Source organism: Garra rufa, chromosome 6, assembly GCF_049309525.1.
Source record: "Garra rufa chromosome 6, GarRuf1.0, whole genome shotgun sequence".
NCBI classification, from domain to species: Eukaryota; Metazoa; Chordata; class Actinopteri; order Cypriniformes; family Cyprinidae; genus Garra; species Garra rufa.
Genome location: NC_133366.1, coordinates 34,945,099 through 34,970,712, shown reverse-complemented (window position 1 = coordinate 34,970,712; position 25,614 = coordinate 34,945,099). Strand labels below are relative to the sequence as shown.

The 25,614-nt window shown below is 36.6% G+C and overlaps 1 protein-coding gene across 1 annotated transcript in view; it reads right to left on the bottom strand.

The window, feature by feature from the left end:
- adgrl3.1 (adhesion G protein-coupled receptor L3.1) overlaps positions 1 to 25,614 on the bottom strand; it is a 134,709-nt gene that overhangs the window by 36,673 nt on the left and 72,422 nt on the right. The window contains exons 6-10 of the mRNA XM_073842645.1: positions 24,734 to 25,030; positions 21,532 to 21,629; positions 20,789 to 20,974; positions 17,932 to 17,970; positions 13,474 to 13,657 (exon numbers count right to left, since the gene is read on the bottom strand). Of these exons, the coding sequence (XP_073698746.1) occupies positions 13,474 to 13,657; positions 17,932 to 17,970; positions 20,789 to 20,974; positions 21,532 to 21,629; positions 24,734 to 25,030 (804 nt within the window). The remainder of the gene's footprint in view (positions 1 to 13,473; positions 13,658 to 17,931; positions 17,971 to 20,788; positions 20,975 to 21,531; positions 21,630 to 24,733; positions 25,031 to 25,614) is intronic.

The following is a 25,614-nucleotide window of genomic DNA, read 5'->3' as shown; positions in this document are numbered from 1 at the left end:
ATCTTTTTTAATAGATGACAGTTTTCTGTCATCATTACAGTGATTTATTTACTAACTGCATCACACTATACCTCTCTAATAATCAAAGTCATGTTCGCGAATTGAGTTCTAATTATACAAGTCAGATGGTGCAAATTTCTTAAGTAGTTCTCGGATGAGATGTAACATATTGTATACCCTCACCTACAGATGACTGGATCACTGAGCTTGTAAAAGAAGTGCTTTTACCCTCCTCAGACCTGTCTTAAAGATAAACGCACCATGGATTCCCTGTTAGACACTTTTTTTGGAGGTCTGGGAAAAGAATATCCCAAATAAAGGACATAAGAAAGGCGGAAAGAGAGATACTCGCACAGAAAACACAAAGAAAACCTGAAGTAATAAACTCACACCCCCCAGGGTAATGATCAGAGGGATACGGTGTGTGTGAGAGAGAGAAAAAGATCCATAAGGAACAGAACGGCCCAGTTATATAAACCACTTCAAGCACTGCACAGCAGATATGGTGCCTTCAAAGCAGATACACACACACACACACACACACACACACACACACACACACACACACACGCACATACACACACACATAGGCTGCAGGGGTGCTCACACTGTGCTAACCTAATTAGCTGAATCTAGTCTTCACAGAAAACTGTGCACTGTAACACACAAGTATAATCTATAAACATGCTTTATTCAAAACTAGACAAGTCGTTTGGATAGTTCTCCTGCTATTCCGGTTTTAAAAGATTTAGAGAGCATCTTTTGTCACCTAAATATGACAATATCTGCATTCGGTCTCTAAAAAAAGCAATTTCCAACATGTATACATTCATTTAACAAGACCAGCTCGTACAGTAGCATATAAAGAAAGCCTTAAAGGAAGGAGAGCGAGAGAGAGGGAATGAGAGGAGGAATAAGTTTCTCATTTGAATAAACGGATAATGGAGGGAGATTTTGTCTGCGAGATTAAGATTAGCTTTCGGCTAAGATTTGAGATTGAAGATCAAAAAACGACGAACATAATGATAAAAAAAAAACACCATTTTCTTTTTACTGAAAGGCTTATGTATGCAAAAAAGGATTTGTGCTCAGTGCTGAAAAGCATCTAAGAACTTCTGCATATTCATTTCTTGATTAAGTCTTATGTAAAAGACATATAAAATACGGTTGTATAAGTCCATGTTTCATGACTGTTTTTTTATGTGCAACACAGTGCCTTAACCGACTTTCTGGCCTGTCTGTAGTACACAGTGGAAACTAACATGGCACGGCACAATTACAGTACATCAAATCATAAGTTGTTGGATGTTTAATATGAAGTCACTCTGCACAGATAAAAATGATTTTGTGGTCAAGTAAATAATTCAGAAAAACAAATTTCTACATTAAATAATTTAGTTCAGGCAAAAATAAAAAAAGAGTAAATTCAATATTAGTTGAGTACTAAGCTTGTTATTTTAACAAAGATTGTTTAAGTAAATATTAAAGTCATGATCTCATTGTTCCCATCATGCACTTGGGCCTGAATGATTAATAAGGTTACATTTTTTGCTGTTTTTGAGAGGTATTTACACTGTTTTATATTTGTTGTTAGGTTAAGTAACTTGCTGTTTTGTAACATCTAGAGTTCATTTTCTACTCAAAATGACCCATTCATACTCAAAAACTATTCACTGATTGTTACCGTCATTGTGTATCATGTGCCAAGTATTGAGGGCTCTGTGTTAATTTGGTTAGTAACTACATTAAGTCAACATATAACCTTAAAAACAATAAGCAGCCGTCTACTTGCTTACGTACATGTTTGTAAGTAAACCACATGCTTTAATGGCATTTTTTTTCTTCAGTGCTATGATGTTTGAGTAAAGTTCACAAACTGTTGCTGAGTAAATGGTACTTGAGGACTGCAGGGTAAACGTAAAATAATTAAGTAGAAATTACTCAAAAACTCTAACTGTACATGTTAAATTTCCTTTTTTTTATTTTGCTAATTTTACTTAAGATTTTACTTAATTCCATACTTAAATTTTACTAAAATAAAATGAAAATTAAGCAAATTTACTTATTGTTTTTTCAGTGTATACGGAGAGGGATTTTGGAGCAATGAGAAGGCACAAGGGCCAAGTAAAAGTTGACTGGTTTGCAAAGTTAGCCCTGGCCGACAGATGCAGATTTCATCAACAATACAGTTTGCTTGAATCCGCCAAGAACCCCTAATTGATTTTATTGGATGAAAAATCCTTTAATTGGTATTTTATTAGAAACAGTATAAAATTACCTCATGATGTACTGTATGTTGTCAGAACTTTGTTATTACGACAATTAATGTAATTTAAATGGTTAGACAGGATAAACTGAAGATATAAATAGTGAAATATACACTTTATATATTCTTAGTTAACTCATTTTGCAAGCTAACCTAGCACACTAGCCTACACACTATTAGATTAGTCTGTATGTTATTTTAGTATTCTTTATATAATATTATAGTATTTATTATTATTTTAAATTAGCTATTTTATTTTTTTTTTATTATATTTTTAGTTTTTATAAAAAAAATACATTTTAGTAATTTTGTTATTGGCTTTTGTATTTTTTTTATTTGATTTAATTTATTTTTATATTTATATTTAGCTTTCATTTATATGTGTTTCAGTTTTAGTAATTTAAGTAATTTTTGTACTTAAAGGGATAGTGCACGTTAAAAAAACTATTCTGTCATTAATTACTCTTGTGCCATTCCAAACACATAAGACCTTTGTTCATCTTCAGAACACAAATTAAGATATTTTATAATGAAATCTGAGAGCTTTCTGACCCTGCATAGACAGAAACGCGATTGACACGTTCAAGGCCTAGAAAGGTAGTAAGGATAAAATAGTCCATGTGACATCAGTGGTTCAACCATAATTTTATGAAGCTACAAGATTACTGCAAAGAAAACAAAAAGAACACATTTACTGACTCTTTCGTGTCAGTCTTTGCTGCATGTTCACAAGAGTACCGTTGCATTGCTGTCTATGCAGGGTCAGAAAGCTCTTGGATTTCATCAAATATATCTTAATTTGTGTTGTGGGTTTGGAACGACATGAGGGTAAGTAGTTAATGAAAGGATTTTCATTTTTGGGTAAACTAACCCTTTAAACTTGTTTGATTTCATTTTGATTTCATTTGATCTAAGACACCATTTCTATTTTTTTTTTTTTTTTTGGGGGGGTCAAGCATTACTAACGTCTAGGTGGACTCAGAGGCAAACTACACTCTGTGAGCTTCTTTTACCACTGACGACCATTTCGAAGTCTAATTTAATTATATTATAGTAAATGTTTTACCAGTGACCAATTTAGTTTTAAAGGGCTCTTAAATGCCTGAAAAGGATTTATATTTTTTCCTGTCTGCTGTATTTCACATCCCAGCCAATGATAATACGATTGAAGGGTTTGGAACTGTCCATGTTCTTGTGATGCCGTCAGCCATTTCCCTCTGGCTTCAGACTGCTTAGTTACTTGGCATTTACAGCTCAGGTGATTGGCAGAACTAAGTGCCCATGAGCAGAGATGGCAAAGATTGGCCACTTCTGAGATGAATAGGAATGCTAACTGTTAGCACAGTTAGCCACATATATTTGCATAAAAGAGATCACACAGATGTCGGTGGAGTTTTTTGATGTTGCTTATCCTCTAATGAAACCCTCCAAAAACAACCCTGTAAAACATCAAGGCCAAACAACTAAGGCAGATGATCAGATGCCAAAAAAAAAAACATTACACAAAAAAACACAAGTGATGAAATACGCAGAGAGAAGGGGAAAAAGGCTAGGCTAGAGGGCAATCCCATGGAGAGCTATTCCTCTCAAACGAGATGCATGTGAACTGGCCTTGAGTGGTGGAATGGCGGATAAATTGTTTGCCAGGAACGATAAATTTCCCCCTTTGCGCTGTGAAAGCACTGGAGCAGAATACAGCAGTTAGCATGGATCCCTGAACACCACCCCCCCCTCCTCGATTTCTCTCTTTTCTATCTTTTTGTTTTCTTTCATTTATTCTCTTCCTCTCCCTTTCATCCTCTCTTTTCCACTCAGTCAGTTCGCACTGCATTTGTCTGTCTCTGGTAATGTTCCGTTCATTCTGTCTCCTCCTTAGTATTGTTCTTCCTGCTGTTCTCATGTCCTCCCTTATTACATTTCAAATCTTTGCCACCGGCTCCCTCACTTTCTTGCTCTCTCTATTCTTTCACTGTCTTTCTCTGTCAATGTAAACGGTAAAAATTAAAGGAACAGTTCTTCAAAAAATTAAAATGCTGTCATCATTTACTGAACCTCATGTCGCTTCAAACCTGCATGACTTTGCAAGAGAAATTCTGAAGACTGTACTAGTTTCTCATTACAATTATCAGGGACCAGAGCTTTGAAGCTTTAAAAAGGCTGCAAAAGGACTAAATGAAGTATCATAAAAGACTTGTGCATATTCGATTTGTGCAGACTTCTGAGCCAAGTGGATATTGAATTCAACTATTTAAAATATATATATAATTAATTAAATTATATGAATATGAAACTATAATCTAATAGGTCGAATTTTATACCTGTATCTCCTTCCAAATTAAATAAAAATGTAGCATGACTGAGTCTTACACTTTCTAAAGAGTAGAATCAGCATGTCCATCACGACCAGCATCTCTCAATGAAATATCACCTCTCACAAAAAAAATGTCAATTGTAAACACTTAGATTTTATTCTTAAAGGCACAGTATGTAATTTCCGCCACTAGAGGCTGCATATTCAAAACAAACAAAGAAACAAAGGCGTAGTTTGATTTGAGTGTGGAATCATGAGAGTTGTCGTCTTCATCCCCACAGCCGAAGCAATCCGACGGGACTCGACAGAAATCATGTTCATGGGTAAGCTAATGTATTAAAGATTTATTAACATCACTGTAGCATGAAACAGGGTGGCGCTGAAAGCCATGGAAGTAAAACTAGGCCAATTGCTAATGAGAGACAAGCGCAACACATGGCTCAAAAGCAGCAGAGCTTTTATTACACCATAGTCGACCCCTTCCGCTCTTTCCGAACATGCAAATGTGGGGTAAAGCAGCACTGTGTTAACATATGACAGGGAACAGGATACTAGGATACTAGTTAAAACTGCATATATCTCTAGATTGAAACACTCTTAAAAACATGTGGGATAATGTGAGTACACAATTCAGCAAAATAGCTACCTGACCTCATGACGAAAATGTACCTGTGGGAACTTTTTCGCAAGACGCGAAATACATACCAATAAGTACATATCACTGCCGTTTCCAACAGAAATAAATACTAGAGGTGGTAAAACAGCAAGCACTTGTAGTCGTTTTTGTCCATAGTTATGATTACAGCTTTATATGTTTTGCTTTCCGGTCATAACATAAGCTTGTTCGGCCACTCAGCCGGCACGAAATTGAACTTAGGATGTGGAATCTTTGGATACAAATCCCCAGACAATCATAACTCGAGATAAAATAGCTGAAAGATGAGATATCGAAAAACAAGCTAAAACGGTATGCTTGCAATTGCGTTTTTATGTCACATTCGCTTTTGTTCATACTATCGGGTAGGTTTAGGTATAAAGCGCATGGTACATTGTTTTAAAATGTCATGGAGCATTAGAATTACAGCGCCACTCAATGGACATTTCAAGTCAGAACTGCGGCGATACATTCAAAACCAACGTCACATAAAATGTACCATATGTATGTTCATCTGTTCTGGGGAAAAAACTGAACACTCTTTTGCGCCACTTAATGGACATTTCACATTGAATATGTCACAAAATGTACATAGTGGTACGTATTTCATGTCTTGTGAAAAAGTTCCCACAGGTACGTTTTCATCATGAGATCAGGTTGCAAAATATATATTTATTTTAGCAAAAAAATCTTACATATTTTGCCTTTATTGGTGTTTATTAAATGTGCCATAGAATGGAAAACTATGTTTAGCTTGGCATAGTTGAATAATAACAGTTCAGTACATGGACATGACATACTGTGAGTCTCAAACACCACCATTTCCTCCTTCTTATATAAATCTGGTGTTTGCAAAAGACAACTGAAAAATAGGTTGATTCCAACATAACACCGACTATTACGCAACAGTTCCGAACGTTAATAGTTACGCCCCCAACATTTGCATAGCCCAATCATCAGTAACGTCAGTACATCAGTAAAACCACTGAAGGGACATGGTTAGCTTAACGCTAGCGGTAGCATGTACATAAGATTTTACTTACCACATAAATGGAGAGATGAGTACACTGATGATGGCCAATGATTTACAGATCATGAGCATCACTAAAGCATCAAAACTTGTGTGGTAAGTCCTTCTTATGTTATACCCCTGCTGAAAAAACCAGCATATGCTGGTTAGGTATGTTTTGGTGCTGGGATGCTGGTTTTAGCTGGTATATGCTGGTCCTTTGCTGGTTTATGCTGGTCCCTTGCTGGTTTTTGCTGGTTTATGCTGGTCATGTTGCTGGTTAATGCTGGTCCTTTGCTGGTTTATGCTGGTCCTTGACCAGCAACATGACCAGCATAAACCAGCAAAGGACCAGCATTAACCAGCTAAGGACCAGCATAAACCAGCAAGGGACCAGCATAAACCAGCAAAGGACCAGCATATACCAGCTAAAACCAGCATCCCAGCACCAAAACATACCTAACCAGCATATGCTGGTTTTTTCAGCAGGGACTACTTTGCTGCAGTATAACGTTATACAGAACACATGCATCACAGTAGTGAGAGAGAAAAATGTTGCAGATTCAAAATGGCAGATTCAACAAACCGCATATTAAAAGCGGCTAGAGTTAAATAAATGAAGCGGCCGTAATTAAATATATATTTCCTCCATGTGTTTCCTTATAGCTGTGTGAGCAAGCCGCTCTGTGAGACAGCCAATCAGAGCAGAGCTCCTCATTATTATGCAGGAACCTTCCAAATAAGGCAATAACAGAGCATTTCATTCTAGGGACAAATCCTAGGGTTGTAAATGGACCTGTAAAACCGTTTCTGCAGATTTTTTGCCCTTTCCTATGCCATATACCTTCTATGTAGATATCAGAGAACAATTTAAAATATTGCTTCAATGCATTCTATGGCACCTTTAATGTCATGAATATGTTGTCAACATGATCATGTCTATACATAAAGGTTTGGATGATGAAAGACAAAATAAAAAATAAATAAAAAAATAGTTGGCTTCCTAGACAAGCTTTCTCCAGGAAATTTCCCACTGAGATAAAAGATGTCGGTCGCTCAACAGCCACTGATCATAGCTTAAATAGAAAGAATCATGCATTATTTTGCAGTTCCTAGAAAAGACCAACTGGCTGTTATGCATTTGCCAAAGCCAATTTTTATTTGCATTTGGCTTTTGGTGAATGTTCATTTTAAACCCTGGCTGTAAAACTGTGTGTGTGTGTGTGTGTGTGTGCATGAGCTCACTGTTTTGAGTGATTGCTGCAGCTATAAAATTTCAGCAATGTTTTGATTAATGTCATGGTTATATGTGTATGTGTGTGTGGGCACAGCAATGTGAGACAGAATTTGTCATTGTATTTGTGTATGAGTGTATGATTGACAGAGAAAGTTCAGTATGTTTTGTTTATTTTATTCATAGGCTTTTTAATTAAAAGAGTGAGAGAGAGAGATCACCTTACTATCATTTGCAAAATTTCAAAATTTTATTTGCCTTTTGTGCTTTGGTTCAGTACATAAGGCTGCCTTTCTCAAGATGTCTTGTTTTTCTTGGGTGTCTGAGTCAGCTAATTACTGGGATGCCTCAAGGTCCAGTGCCCACACACGCAACCTTATAGGCACAATTATAAAGGCACACGGCTTCCTATCACTAGATCAGGGGTGTCCAAACTCGGTCTTGGAGGGCTGATGTCCTGCAGAGTTTAGCTCCGACTTGTCTCAAAACACCTGCCTGGAAGTTTTTAGCATGCCTAGTAAGAGCTTGATTTGCTGGTTCATATGTGCCTAATTGGGGTTGGAGCTAAACTCTGCAGGACACTGGCCCTCCAGGATCGAGTTTGGGCACCCCTGCACTATATGTTGTTTCAACCTGATGACCCCACTGACCCAGTTTGTATCTCTGCCTTGGATTGGAAGAAGTTCAGAATGTCATCTCCACCTCAACTTTGCGTAGACAGAGCTTCTTGTAATCCCTGCAAACACTGTTCAAACTGCACTCTAAATATCTTTGCATCTATCTTTTTGACAACTTCTAATAAAATTACGTCCAACCAACAAAGAACATTGAGTTGTTTCCTAACTTGAACGTATTCATTTGTAGCATTAGCAATTTTTTAAACTGATTACTCAAAAAATTAAGTTCTTCTAAATCATTTCAACATAATTGAGCGGTGGCCCTGAATCCAATTAATTTGATATATTTCTGTTCAAATTAGCTAGCGTAGCACATGCTAAATGTAACTTATTTAGCACATCAATTTAATGAAAAAGTAAGATATTACTTGTCACTAACATTAGCACAATCATTGCTCATGAGTCAGTGAAGTTTATATCTTCATGCAGCCACCCACAACCTAACTTTAGCACAATGGTAACCACAAAACCTTCAACATAACAGAAACTCTTTTAAATGTCAAGCACAGCCACATTAAACTCGAACAGATCTTTACCAAACAAACACATAAAATAACACAATTATCTTCAAAATGTACTCTCCTTATCCAGTCCTATCCAAAACACACTGTGAACTAGAAATCCACTGCCTGATTTTCAGTTACCAAGACAATTTCATTACATTAGGATTGTATTAAAACAGAAATTTTAGTTGAAATTACCAACCTGATCTCATGACGAAAATGTACCTGTGGAATCTTTTTCGCAGGATACGAAATACATACCAATAAGTACATATTTGCAGCTTCCAACAGAAATGAACACTAGAGGCGGTAAAACACGAGCACTTGTAATCGTTTTCATACACAGTTATGATTACGGCTCCATATCCGGACGTAAGCTTTCTCGGTCGCTCAGCCAGCACAGAATTGGACTTAGGATGGGGACTTGGGTATGAATCTCATCAAAAACATAACTCACGATCAAAGAGTTGAAAGCTGAGAGATCAAAAAACAAGCTAAAACGGCATGCCTGCAATTGCGTTTTTACGTTTGCGTCACATTCACTTTTGCCCATACTATTGGTTAGGTTTAGGTGTAGTGCAGCTGGAACGTTATTTTAAAACGTCACGGAGCAGTAGGGTTATAGCGCCACTTACCGGACATTACAAGTCAGAACTGCATTGACACCTATAAAACCAACACACCATACAACATCACACAAAATGAACCATATTGTCATTTATTATGTTATCATTTTTTATGGTGAAAAAAAACCGAACACTCTTTTAGCACTTCTCAGTGGACATTTCACATCGAATATGTCACAAAACGTACATAGTGGTACATATTTCACGTCTTGCGGAAAAGTTCCCAAAGGTACGTTTTTGTCATGAGATCATGGAGCTTTGTTTCTTTTTAGAATGTATGGTCGACAGAAAGGAACCTGGAGTGGCCAACAGTCCTTGACCATCCACATTTCAACAATGGACCAGTTGTGTTGGTTTGCACTGTACAACATCAGGAAAATTCAGACCCTTCCTGTCAGAGTATGTGGTGCACCTCCTCGTCCAAGCTCTTGTCATTTCAAGACTGGACTACTGCAGTGTTCAATTGGCCGGCCCTTTCAGCCAGCGCAACTAAGCCTCTGCAGATGATCCAGCACGCGGCAGCACGTCTGGTCTTCAATCAGCAAAAGAGGACCCACATCACACCTCCCCTGATCTCACTCCACTAGCTCGTAGTTGCTGCCAGAATCAAATTTAAAGCTTTGACGCTGACGTTCAGGACTGCCACTAGACTCACACACCTCTAACTCAATGCACTCCTACAAGTTACAGTCATGGAACGAGCAGAGCTCTATATGAGGGACAAAGCCACTTTCCAAAACCTTCACAATCCCTTCTCCTCTCTGGTGGAATGAGCTGCCAACCTCAATCCGATCTACTGAGACCATCACAACTTTCACAAAGCAGGTAAACACACACAACTTCCACAAGCACTATACAACCACTTTAAGTCCTCTTGTTCTTTTTTTGTACTTTATCTCTGTTTTAGCTTTTTTTCTAATCTAGCTTTCTAATAAACCTGACATTGTGTTCTAATACTGCTGTGACAAATTGCTTATGGTTCTTTATTGCAAGTTGCTTTAGATAAAATCATCTGCCTAGTGGATAAATGAAAAGTTTCATTTGTATTTTTGGAAACGTATTATTGCTTTAATATAGTTTTAGTATCAGATGAAATAATTTGTGATGCTATGACACGTACAGTATGTACCGTTTTTTATTTTTATTAAATTCCTGCAGGATTATAAAAGTGCCGTTACAGCTATATTTAGCAGTAAATTGTGACTATCACTCTGACACCTCTGAAGCATTTATGATTCAGCAGACTGAACTGGATTCCCAGAGATCTCATGTCAGATGGCCTTCACTAGAGAACATTTAGTCACTGGATTTGCCAAAATGTGTAAAATAATGCTAAAGGTTCTTGGAAATGCATTGAAGAGATTTGTTTAAAGAGACAGTTTACCTAAAAATGTCTCAGAATTTTATGTTGCATAGAAGGTTTGGAACAACATAAGGGTGAGTAAATGATGACAGAACATATATTTTTAGGGCTTCTATCCATTTAAGGCTTTTGACACAGATTGTAATTTCATTTGTGCTGTTTTTACGATGTTTCACAGAGATGGCTGCAAAATTATATGTTGCAACCACTTTACTACATGCTGGTTTATTATTGTGGTGTTGCTGATCTCAGATTTACCTTGCCTCTAAATGTCATGTACATAAACTGAACTGTGGTTGGTTGTATTACACGCTGTTCAGATGCATCATTCCTGTCCAATTAGGTTGTTCTTTTTGGGAGTTGGAAGCGAAACTTGGTAGATAAATTACTAAATAAAATCATCCAGAAAATAGGAGACTGAAAGTCATGCTTTCTGTCATTCTTTGTAGTTTATGTAAATTTTAAAAAGTGCATTGGCACCTATGCCAATAATTTTGGCCAACATAAACTAGAGAAAACATTTCATAATGAGATTTCCCCCCTACTTTCGATTGTTTTACAGATTTATTTTCACAGCCACCTTTGCTCATATTTACCAAGGGTGCCAATATTTGTGGAGGGTACTTATTTTTAGCATTGGTTTGAATATTGATTATAGATTAGATTCGTTTTTTTATCTCCACCATCTCACAGTTTCACAGGGCCCATTCATTCCCAAGCAGCTTGAAGGAAACTGCCTCCTGCCTGCACTGACTGACAGCATGAGAGCAGTTAACGGTATGCTAGACTGTTCCACAATTAACACAGCAATGGTTTCAAATGTCACGATTGAATGCTCGTATTGATCCATAATTATAAATACCATCAAGCTGGAGAAATGATGCCATGTTGAGCGCATACTTTCTGTGTATCTGTGGCAGTCCTGTGTCAATCAGTACGCATTTTGACCACTTCTGTTGTGTTTCTTAAGACGAGGCATGGATTCCTCTGCATGAGTCAGACAGAATGAGACCCCCTGTGTGGACCGCTCTTGTGTTTTTCACAGACACGCTTCGTTACATCTGGCTCGAGTGCACTTGAAGCGTGTGTCCCTGCTGTGGACCTCTAATGTGATAATGTGTTTTTTATGCATCAGGTCTTACGTATGAACCTCTGGCAGACAGTGTTTATGTGCATCTTTTGAAAAAAAAAAAAAAAAAAAGCTTATATATTATATATAATTATATACTGTATAATTAGGTTACAGTACAAGGTTACAGTTGCTGTTTTTTTCTTTTTAATAATCAAGAATCTAAAGTCAAACTGTGACATATTATACCCAAAAATTCTTCATACAGTGGACTACTAGTAACAAGTTTTAAATTTGGGACCAAAAAATATTCAGACACTTTGGCCTGACCATGTTTTTTTCTTTAATTGCTAATGCAACCTTTTTACACCACAGACTGAACAAAATTAAGCATTGCTTGGTAATTGGTCAACAAAGTATTGATAGTTGTGTAAATATTGTCATACTAACAGTTGTCTGAATTTTTTTGTTCATTGTAAGCCATTACATACTTTTCTATCAAAGCTATCTGACATTATCAAGATGAATTTGTTCTGACAGTTTAACTCTGAGTTCTTGTCATATTTTATTACCATTTTCTAAACTATAGCAAAAAAAATCTTACTGACCCCAGACTTTTAAACCACAGATTCTCAAAAAAAATTCAATACTGTGTTGTTTCTAAAATAAATGTATTCTTGTTTAAAGATTTTTTTGATATATTAGTTTTTTCTGCAGTGTGAATCTTTCCTAAATGATGCAAATGATCACAAAATGAAAATTTTGTCATAATCTCCCTGGCAAAAAGTAATAGATTTAAAATATATTTATTTTATACTAAGTATAGTTCAAGTCTATTAACATATTTACTGACATATCACTCAAGACTTAATATAAAAAAAATGTATTTAACTTTATTTGGAGTACTACTTGTGCACAATGCACATTTCTTAATATTAACACTAAAATATCTTTTAATGTCACTATTGATGAGGATTGTATGATCTTTAAATAATATCAGTCTTTAAATGCAAAATATTCAAAGTGAACCTTAAGTATACTTGCAATAGTTCCACTTTAGCACAATCAAATATATTTCAGTATATCTTTAGTTGGACTTCAGCACTACGTCTGCATAATTAAAGTGCATTAAGTACAAAATTAGTTGTTCCAATTTTTTTAAATACCAGTTTAGTATACTAAAAGTACAATTGCAGGGTATTTTTATTAAGTACATAATATGTAAATGTATTTGTAGTGTACTTTACGTTTTACTTCCACATGCTGTAGAACTGTATTTTGCAAAAAAGAATATAATGTACAATAATAATTATTCTATTCTGTATATGATGCATTGAATTTCCATGCACACAGCGATACATTGCAATGCATTAATGCGTTTTTACACCTCTTGAAAAGTGTCTTTGGAAGTGTTAAAAATGATAGCGGGGATGTTTTGAAGATTTATGCACAGTATGTGAAGAAACTGTGACATTATTATTATTTTACATAAAGTCACTACATTATCCAACAGGTCTGTAATATCACATAGGTTTGTATGGTTCTTATCACATTACAAATCCGCTTAGGAATTTCTTCCATGTGCATCTGATTTTTTTGTTATCTAAAAAATGGTTCCAGTTGTTTAACTTGTTTTTTGTCTCCTCATGACAGGAGAAATCAGAACAACCCGCAGGAGACACAAGGGTGAAATCCGATTAATTCAATGAAATACGTGCATAGAGATTTCCGTGTAAACATCAGCATGTGTGACGACTCACGTATGTTGTCGGTGCTCTCCTGTATGGTGTCAGTTTTGAGGAGGTTGTCTGCGAGCATGAAGGCGCCCGTCTCCACCGTGTCTAGAAGCATGGTTGCGCATCGCAGCTGTTCGGCCACAGACAGCTCCCTCCACGCCGCCTGGGATCGCACCTGCAAAAGGTTATTCACCGTTTCTACCATGGCCTGCAGAAGAGAAAAAAAGAGATGTCAGCATTCTGTAGGTGAGGGACGACTTCTGAACCCGCACGCACATACGTTCTGACATCTGAACTTCACAATAAGGACATATTTCCCAAAGTGCCTCTCTCTCCCATAAACCATTTCTCTTCCACTTTCACTCGCACTCACACACTACACGCTTTCTGTGCCGGAGTATAAACCTGTCAAACTGAAGAAAGATCCACAGGGAGCATGAGACATTGTGAAAATGAAAGAAGCTGTCATCACGCACACACACATCTGTGCGCACAAACACACACAGGTTCACACAAGGCAAGGGGTAATTTATGGGTCTATAAGAGCACTATATAGGAAAATGAAATGTCCCGGCTGTGTGGCGAAAACTAATATAAGGGTCTTTTAAAAAAGTGCGATAATAAGATATTAAGCCTTTTAAATTTGGCAGAGAATATTATCACAGGGATATTAAAACCTCAACGTTGATATACAAATGAAGGTTTAAGACTTAAGGTGCTAGTTTATTAAAAAGCTTGCTGAGTCTATGGCAGCACATTACAATTTTGCTTTTCATTTGAAAAAGTGCAGCGTGCTGCAACATAAACATATGGATATTCACAAAGCAGGCCAAATATATTAGTCACTTTCGCAAAAATGCTGCTAACAGTAATTTCAGGTCAAATTCCTTTTATTTAAAATAGATCACGTCTCTATGGAAGTTCATACCCTTGCATTACCATTATAACTGTTACAGCACATATAAAGCGAATAATATATCTGTGGCGAAGAGATATGTAATGTAATTAACGTCTCTCACTGTGGTGCATTCATCCGTAGGGATGGACAGAGGGATGTTTTGTCGTTTGTCTTTAGGTTGCTGCAGGCTAATCTGGCCATTGGGTTGAATCATTCTGCCCCAGTTACAGTAGAGCGCTGTGTGTGTGTGTGTGTGTGTGTGTGTGTGTGTGTGTGTGTGCGAGATAGAGAGTGTGTTAAAGGCGGGATGAGTATATTCATTTTGACACCACTAAAGTAATGACCCTTTTACGAGAGACAGAAAAAGGAGACAGAGATGAGAGACGACTGGGATAGAAGGTAAAAAGGAAGAGTTATATTTACTTCCTCACAAAACTGCTTATGAAATCTTCTGACAGAGTGTGTCAAGAGGTCAGGGGAAAGTGTGTGTTGTGTGTAAGTGTGTGTGTGCGCACTTGGGGGCTCGCACTGCGGAGACAGATAAGAGATTTTTTAAAAACTCTTCTTATATTCTGTTTCCTCACTCACACACACAGCGGCAATACTCTCCACAGACTTGGTAAATGGAGCAGAACTGAAGTGCTTTGAAGCTGAGGAGCTAATCCAGCGTGAAGAAACACACACATACACACACTGCATTACATATTAGATGACCACTGAGAATCCATATTTGCTTGATGTCAGCACCGGGAGGCTTCAGACAGTTGTCATGGAATCCTGTAATTCTCTGTCTAAATCAGCGGGATCAATTGATGTTTTGATAGACTCATTTCACCTCAGCAGAGTATTTGAACAAGAACTGAACTAATTTTTTTGGTTCAAGACGCCACGGGCAATATGGCAGTCGTCTCGGACTAATGCTACCTGGTGGTGTGGATGCAGGATCATGAAAAAGGAATGGATTTTGGTCTTCCCTGGCAGTCTTCGATGCACGTTCACCACAGTACCACACATGCTGACATATAAGGCAGTGTAGAATCCAGATGTGCACACGTGTGTGCCGTGGTGTATTCTTATAGCATCATAAAACGCTATGAACCACTGATATCACATGGACTATTTTAAAGATGTCCTTACTACCTTTCAGGGCCTTGAGCAGGGTCTGAAAGCTGTCGGATTTCATCAAAATATCTGAATTTGTGAAAATTTTCATTTTTGGTGAACTGTCCCTTTAATATGTCACCCTCAGCTGACTTCCTCGACATAAAATAAATCAAGTTTTATTAGGCTACTAATGTGACTGGAATCTTCGGGTGTGTTCACACTTGTCATGTTTGGTTTGATCTGAAACGATTGCTCTGTTAGTGCGGTTCATTTGAGTAAGTGTGAACGCTGCTATTTGAACCCTGGTGCACACGAAACAAGCGGACCGAGATCGTTAAAAAGATGGGTCTCGGTCCACTTCCAAACGAACTCTGGTGTGGTTCGAATGAAATATAAATGCAACAAGTACCAATACTTCTAAACGCACCAAACACAGGAAGTAATGATAAGATGCAATGCTATGCAACATGATTTCACAAAGGGAACAAGCGGTGTATTCAAAACACAAACGTGGAGCAACTAGGAAAAATGGCTTTTATGAGCTCTTTGTGAGTTCACAGTTGGTGAAAATAAAATATTATACAACAGATAGTTCCGGTCCTTGATTCTGATTGGTTGAGCTGCATTCTAAGCTTTTATAAATTACTCTACAAACTTACACCTTTGTTTACGTTTGTGTGTTGCCCCATAGACGCTATGCAGTCTGTACCGAGAGGAGAAATTATTAGTTCAGCTCTCAAGTCTTCAGGTCTGGGTTGTTCGTTCTTTAGTCACGTGATGTGACAGCAGTATTAGATATAGAAATGAGTTAATAATTCCCAACCTTCCCTTCAAACACGTTTAGAGTTTTGTGATGCATTTCTGGTCTTAAATTAAATCTCTTTTATTTCTCGCAATTTCTACATCTGTGAATTTCTGTGTCATGATGGTTAACACTGAATGTGGTAATAAAGAGGCTTAAACTTTATCCGTATGATGAGGAAAGATCACTCTGATAAAGCAACCTACATATAATAACAGCAAACGGGCACATGACAAAAGAATGAACGACTTAAACCCGAAGACTCGAGAGATTAACTAGTCAAGTCAAGTCAAATTTTATTTATAGAGCACAAGTTTAACACAACCGTAGTTGATCCATAGTGCTTTACAATAAAAATAAAGATAACAACAACAACAACAAAACTAATCAATTCTGTTTCTGGGACTGCATAGCGTTATAGTCTATGGGGCTGGATGAACAAACGATTTAAACTCAAAGACTCGAGAGACGAACTAATCATTTCTGTTTCCGGTACAGACTGCATAGCTTCAGTTTATGAGGATGTGACGTGAAAAAAGACCAAACTATACAGATCGGGAGGTGAGAGAAACTAACAGACTGCATAATCTGAAACAATGAATTAATCGTTTCTGTTTGGCATTATAGTTTTTATTGCATTAACAGTCTTACAATGTTGCATAAGTAGATGTGTTGTGGAATTTAGCAGTTTAACATGTAACATTTTAATTATATTCTGCTGAAAGGATATTCAAAGATCAGAGTCTGTAAAATGATCTGATCCTCCCATCACTACCGCATTGCCGCTTTAAGTTGAACGCACCTTTTCCTTTTGTTTGGAGTGTTCTGTGAATTCCGTCATGAAATACGTGTCATTCAACATGACCAATCAGGTTGTGAACGTATCACAATGCCTTTAGGTTCAGTATCTTTAGGATTGCTGTCAAAAATGCCAGTGTGAATGCTAAGCGGACCAGGACCAAATGAACCAAATGAACCGAACTACAAGTGTGAACACACCCTTTGTCTCATATGAGGGATTTTAAACACATTTTTTTAAATTACTATTCATTTCTTCAGGGGTAAATCATTTCTAATGAGTAAAAATTACCAATGCACCTTTAAACCATAAAAACAGAATACTGGAGCAACATTTAGACCTCAATTATTTCATGGAGTAAAAATCAGTATAAATCTGTCATGTACTGGCAGGGTTGACTGAGCGGCCTGGCTCGGTTTGAGATATGCATCAGTCATTTTCTTCTTCTAAATCAGTTCTTCTCATGCTTTTTCTTTCGTTCAGTCTGCTGAGCTTTTCTTGGGCTTATCTACATTATTCTGTGCTCTTTTTTTTCAGTGTCTGTGTGTGTGTGTGTTTATCAGTCGCCTGATGTGACACTGCTGACCAGTGCTGACATCACTACTGCTTTCTCAGGAGAAAAAATTGCTCTGCTTTTATAAATGCAAAAAATGCAGCCCACGGGCACAAGCGCAGACGCACAGACACACACAAACAGCCAATATGATTCATATGGTGTGACAGATACAGCTCCACGCAAGTATAAAGCCGTATTTATGTTGAAAACTTTACCCATCTATGTAGATGTTGAAGTGATATGGAACATGAATAAAATACACAGTATATTTGTGGCTACACACACACAAAATGTAAAATACGAAGGATAGAATGAAGAAATACCTGTATGAAGAAACGGCACGATCGCTCTCTCTTCTGGAGCTGAAAGACACGATATTAAAACATTACAATAACAATAACTCACATACAAAAAAAACACACAAACTACACATGAAAAATCAAAGCGCATATTAAATCATTTGGAGCCCAAAAAGAAACAAAGCCTAATTAGTTGAAATAATCTACAATCATTTAGTAACAAATAAATAAGGTTTCATAATTATATTATGTATCAGAGCAGAATTAGGAACAAAATTAATCTGTTACTGAGTTACAGTCACCATGTGATTCATGAAACTGACACTGTACCCACAAAACATTCCTACATGTCTGCCAGGGCAATAATACTGTAAATATACAAACAAACAACACTGAGATGTATAAAGTCTGAATGGACCAGAGGTGTCTGACTGTGTCTTATTGCAGATGAGCTGATGTTTGTGTAATTGATAACTTTAGCTGGATGCTGGTAATAGGAAACTGACAGGCTGGCTGTTTAAAGTTTGTAAAGTGATATTCAGGCACTACAGTGCTCAACTGGCCCTGAGAGAATGAATGAGATTCACTGGTCTAAGTTTAGACACATTGAAGGTGATGTGTGTCATTTTTTTGACGTTAAAATACTTTGTCCTCTTGCAGCTTAATGCGCAGAGGAAGCAGAGTTGTCTGTTGGTGACAACCAGGAACTTTGTTCTAGGCTTTATGATGTTCTCAACTGGTTTTGCTTCAGAACTAAGATTTAAAAAATTTAGAGTACAAATGTAAACAAAAATGTCTTTACAAAAAAAGACAGAAATGTATTAATAAGATCATAAACTGCAAAATAGTTAAGATAGGACAATTCAGTTTTGGTTTCAAAATGTCTTAAATTGGATTTGTGCTTTCAAAACTATTTTAAGTATCATGCTTTCAGGATAGTTTAAGTGTTTATGTTTTTGAGGATGAATAGATATTAAGTATCTTTTACATGCTGTTATCTGTTTAATTTAACTTTAACCTACATTCATTTTTGCCAAAATATAGTTGTTAATACTAGGTGTAAACTATTAAACTGATAAACAATGCTGAATATAATGTATACTGTATTTGTTAGTTTTGTTAATGTTAATGATTTTACCATTAAATTAATATAAGATCTAAATTATTTAAAAAAAACGCATTGCATCAAATATTTGAACATACACTACCAGTCAAAAGTTTTTGAAAAGGAAGATTTGTAATGTTTTTTTAAAGAAGTCTTTTCAAGCCTGCATTTATTTGATCCGAAGTACAGCAAAAACAGTACAATTGTAAAATATTTTTACTACTTAAAATAACTACTTTCTATTTTAATATATTTTAAAATCTAACTTAATTTCAAAGCAGAATTTTAAGCATTATTACTTCAGTCAGTCATTCACAAATCATTCTAACATTCAGATTTTATGCTAAAAAAACATTTATTATTATTATTATTTGAAAACATCTGAGTAGATTTTTTCAGTTTCTTTGATGAATAGAACAGATAAAAGCTAAATAGCTAAATAAAAGAATTAATTTCTATAATTTCTTTCTCAAGAAAAATATACTGACTTTTGAATGGTAGTGTATGTTACAAAAGCTTTATATTTTAGATACATTCTGATCTTTGGATCTTTCTATTCATCAAAGAATGTTGATAAAAATAATAACAACAAATGTTTCTTGAGCAGCAAATCAGCATATTAGAATGATTTCTAAAGGATCATGTGACACTGAAGACTGGAGTAATGATGCTAAAAAACGAGCTTTGCTCACAGGAATAAATTACATTTTGAAATATATTCAAATAGAAAGCAGTTATTTTAAATAGATAAAATATTTCACAATATTACTGCTTTGCTGTATTTTGGATTACAAAAATGCAGGCTTGGTGAGCAAAAGAGAAATTCTTTAAAAAACATTACAAATCTTACTGTTCAAAAACTTTTGACTGGTAGTGTAAGTGATATTTTTTTTCAAATGTACAATATGTAAATGTTTTAATGCATGTTAAATGTATTTAATCTCGGACAGAGCATAATTCTATATTTTTAGCTAAACAGGATCATAGTAAATATTTCTATTTCTATTATCAATCCCATTGAAGACCAGCTCTAATGCAATTTAATTCTACATTTTTATTAACTTTTTGTTAACTGTTTAGTTCTTTTAGTTGTCTTTATGTGTTTTGCATATTTAAAAAAAATTAATCATTATATATGTGTGCTGTTACACCTCTTTGGATTATTTTCAATTAGCCTTCCTTTTTTCATTGTCCATAAACAGACCTGTGGCTTGTTTTGGGGTCATGAACAGCCAGTTTTGATATGCAAAAAACATATATTTCTCTGACAGGATGTTCATTAGGTTTCTAACAAATTCGCCTGTCTGTACGTGTAATGCTGTGCAGTCGGCGTGTGTGTGTGTGTGTGTGTCACAACTTTGAAGTTTTTTTTTTTTTGTGTTATTCTTTTATGTTTCGGCTTCTTTTGTTAATTGGAAAAACTCACCGGGGCTTTATGAGCTGTTTTAATTTGTGTGTCCTTATTTATAAGAGTGTGTGTGTGGGTGGGTGTGAGTGTAAGGATTTCTGTCTATCGAGCAGTAGCTGTTTTTAACAGGAAGTTTTCCCATTTGGGCCTTAAAGCCTTTGATCTGTGGACTGCCACAGGTTTACTGCCTAAAACACTGTACTCTGCACAGAACTAGAGCACTGCTTTCTCTCACACTCCCTTTCGCACAAAAATACACTACAGTCTTAAACTTAAAGAACAGCAATGTAATTAACATGTAATAAACATGTAATAATTGTGTAATTACTACCTACACAGTGTGTGTGGTTTATTAACAGCTTGAATACCTTGTTTAAGCTACGTGCCGCTGTGTCTTTTCCCCCAGGGGTGAGATTTCGCAGCTGTACATCTAGTAGCTCCACCAGTTGTGCCATGGCTTTGACTGTGGATGGAACATCTCCGGGTCTCAACTCTCCCTTCGTCTGTTCAGCCAATTCTCGTGCTACTATGGCAGCAGTTTCCCCGGATCTCATCTACAGAAAAAAGGAGAGAGAGACAGAGAGAGAGATGTACGTGGGCATATTGATTTTATTCTCTCTGTCCCTTGATGGCCGAATAAGTGGATGAACAAATGGCTCCATAGATTTGTGATTCTCCCTATTTTCTGATTTGCTCTCTGTAGTACAAAGGAAACCATTTCACATTACCGTTAAGCTTCAGTCATCATCACACTTTAGACACATGTGCACACTTGCACACACACATGCCACATTATTTCAAGCTGCTGTTGCACGACACTTTTGGCTGCAATGCTTTCTCTTCGTAATTTTGCCACAAAGTGAAATAAATTGCGGCTGATCTTGACAGTTGAATTTTGGCTGATTTATTGTACACTAAATTTCCTCTAAGCTGTTTTGCTACAGGCTGCTCTTTGTGATAAGCTTTCGTGCCTTCTGTTAAAAAATAAAAACCTTCAGGCCAAATTATGCTTTAAGAATATTTGCTATAGGCATATCGCTCTCTGCTAATTTTTTTTAAATAGGCTGACACGCCATTAGCATATTTCCCATGGTGGCGTGTTTTTACTCACTCTTTGAGTGATGTGATTGGTCCACGGTGAGGTGCAGTTGCTCAGATCTGGTCCCTTCGGATCCCAGTAGCCAAGCAAACAATTAAACGTGGCTACACCTGAAAAATAATAATAAAGGAAAACATGAACACAGCACAAATTGCGCACACACACATTCGCTCAGGCATATGCACATCCACACTGAGAGAAACGCGGCCTTGCAATTGGTGTCAAAACAATCACACATACAACAGGGCAAGAGATTTACAAGCGATACATAATGTGTCAATCAACAACTGGCAGCTGCCCACATAATGAGGTGGCGCTGACAGAACACCTGAACAAGCTAACCTCAGCAACAGGAAACAAGTTTATTTTTAAAGATTAAAATACACAGAGGTAAGTATATACCACTCATAACTTTTACAAGTTCATCTCCATACAGTGACTTAAACAAGTATTTAAGTTATCTATATCCTTCTAAGCAGCTCTTAAATCTCGTTCATGCTCAGGTATATTAAAAAATGGCCACTATTATGGTCCTTTTATGATTTATGATTTTTGGTCACCATTTGGCTTCCACCGTATGGACATAAAAAGCACACACATTTCTCAAAATATCCTTTTTTTTATTCCAGAGAAGAAAGAAAGTCAAACAGGTTTGGAATGACATTAGGGTGAGTAAATGATGACAGTATTTTAATTTTTTGTGAACAATCCTTTCATTGTGATTTTTTTAGAGAACTTTATCTCTCTATTCTAGTGAAAAATAAATATACTAAAATGCATTTAAAATTCATTTATATCCTGCTAAGTATAATGAAAATCATGTACTTAATAAAATACCCTGCAATTGTACTTTTAGTATACTAAACTGGTATATTTAAAGTCTGCTAAACTGGAACTAATTTTGTACTTAATGCACTTTAATTGTGCGGAAGTAGTGCTGAAGTCCAACTAAAAATATACCTACAGTGAGGTCAATAAGTATTTGATCACCCTGTGATTTTGCAAGTTCTCTTACTTAGAAATCATGGAGGGGTCTACAATTTTCAGCATAGGTGCATTTCCACTGTGGGAGACAGAATCTAAAAATCTAAATCCGGAAATCACATTGTATGATTTTTTAACAATTTATTTGTGAATTACTGTGTCAAATAAGTAGTTGATCACTTGCTTATCAGCCAGATTTCTGACCCTCAAAGACCTGTTATTTTGCTTTTAAATAGTCCAGCTACACTCTGCTCATGATTCTACTGTAAATTAGTAGCACCTGTTTGAGGTCGTTAGCTGTCATAAAGACACCTGTGCACCCCACAATCAGCCAAAGTCTAAGTAGCAACATGGGCAAAACCAAAGAGCTGTCAAAAGACACAAGAGACAAAATTTTAGACCTTCACAAAGTTGGAAAGGGCTACGGGCCAATTGCCAAGCAGCTTGGTGAAAAAAGAACAACTGTTGGAGCAATTGTCAGAAAATGGAGGAGGCTAATGATGACTGTCAATGTTCCTTTGGACTGGGGCCCCACGGAAGATCTCTCCTCGTGGGGTATCAATGATGCTAAGAATGGTGAAGAATCAGACCAGAACTACACGGGAGGAGGTGGTCAATGCCGTGAAGAGAGCTGGGACCATTGTTTCCAAGGCTACTATCAGTAATACACTAAGACGTCATGGTTTAAAATCTTGCATCGCATGGAAGGTTCCCCTGCTTAAGTCAGCCCATGTCCAGGCCCGTCTGAAGTTTGCCAGGGTGACCATCTGGATGATCCAGAGGAGTCATGGGAGAAAGTCCTGTGGTCAGGTGAGAGCAAAGTAGAACTTTTTGGTCTTAACTCCATTCGCTGTGTTTGGAGGAAGAAGAATGATGAGTATCATCCTAATAATACCATACCTACAGTGAAGCATGGGGTTGGAAGCATCATGCTCTGGGGGTGTTTTTCTGCACAGGGGACAGGACGACTGCACTGTATTAAGGAGAGGATGAACGGGGCCATGTATTGTGACATATTGTGCAAAAACCTCCTTCCCTCAGTCAGAGCATTAAAGATGGGTCGTGGCTGGGTCTTCCAAAATGACAATGACCCAAAGCACACAGCCAGGAAGACCAAGGAGTATGCTCCGTAAGAAGCATATCAAGGTTCTGGAGTGGCCTAGCCAGTCTCCAGACCTAAATCCAATAGAAAATCTTTGGAGGGAGCTGAAACTCCGTGTTGCTCACAAAATCCCTCCTGCAGTGTGTGCAAACCTGGTGAAGAACTACAGGAACCGTTTGACCTCTGTAATTGTTAACAAAGGCTTCTGTACCAAATATAAAAATTTTTTGACTCAAGTGATCAAATACTTATTTGACACAGTAATTCACAAATAAATTGTTAAAGAATCATACAATGTGATTTCGGGTTTTTCTTTTTAGATCCTGTCTCTCACAGTGGAAATGCACCTATGCTGAAAATTGTAGACCCCTCCATGATTTCTAAGTAAGAGAACTTGCAAAATCGCAGGGTGATCAAATACTTATTGACCTCACTGTATATTTGATTGTGCTAAAGTGGAAATATTGCAAGTATATACATTAGATCATACAATTCTTATCAGTACTGACAATAAAAAATATTTTAGGCTTAATATGTGCATTATGCACAAGTAGTACTGAAAATAAAGTTTAATTACAATTTTTATACGAGTAAGTCTCAAGCGATATATCAATAAATATGTTATTAGACTTGAACTATACTTAGAATAAAATAAATGCTTTTTAAATCTATGACTTTTTACTAGGGTAATAATAAATGCCACTTTGATTTGGCATTTTGTGGTGACATTTTTAATTGTGCCTTAGGTATCCAAATACATTTAAGGGCCATTATATTTAGGTTTAATAATAAATTACTATGTCATTATTTGTACTGGGGTAATTCCTATTGTTGAACATAATTATAAGAATTACTAATGAGAAGTTTAGCTCCAAACACTGGGATGATAAATTAATTACAGACTTGAATTACAAATTAATTCTTTCATTCATTTTATCAGGAGCCTTGCTGCAGTGTTGAAGTGTATCAGATCTTTCCGAGAGCGCAACACACACACACACACACACACACACACACACACATACGCACAGCTAAGCCTAAGCGTTGATGTATTCAATACACATTAAACAAAATAAACCTCCATGCACACACTGCCCCTAATAATAGATTAATCACTCTCTTACTAACCTATGGTGCCAGGTGGGCACGGTTGCTTAGCAACCTGTCCCTGGTGTGTCCGTGGCCAGGAGATTTCAGCAGTGAGACGTGGGGCACAATAGTCAACAGCAACTGGAGTCTGCAGGGAGGGAGGCGACCGTGTCAGGGCTTCTGGGAGGATGTTGTTATGGCGGCGAGGTGGAGCCATGGTGGTTGTCGTGGTAGTAGTGAGAGAGGGGCGGAGCGTGCCCGTATACGGGCGTGGAGGAGTCGTGGAGCTGCGGACTGGAGGAAGTGCATCAGGAAGCAAGACTGAAGAAGGAGGATCTGGAAGAAAAAGAGAGAGATATTTAATAATTACAATACAATTGAGCATGAGATTTCATAATAATTTATATCAATTTATATATCATAAAAACTGTTATTTTATTAAAACACTACTTTATAAAAAAAAAAAACCTAAAAAACAGTTTTCTATGTGAATATATTTTAAAATGTAATTTATTCCTGTGATACAAAGCTGAATTTTCAGCATCATTACTCCAGTCTTCAGTGTCACATGATCTTTCAGAAATCATTTTAATATGCTGATTTATTATCAATGTTGAAAACAGTTGTGCTGCTTAATATTTAGTTGGAACCTGCGATTTTTTTCCAGGACTTTTAAACATAAAAAGTTGAAAAGAACAGCGTTTATTTAAAATAGAAATCTTTTGCAACAATATAAACTACCATCTAAACATTTGAGGTCAGTACATTGTTATTCATTCTTTTTTAAAAAGAAATTAATACTTTTATTCACCAAGAATGTGTTAAATTGATATAAAGTGACAGCAAAGACTTATATTGTTAAAAAAATATTTATATTTTGAATGTATTAGAATATATCAGCATATTAGAATGATTTTCTA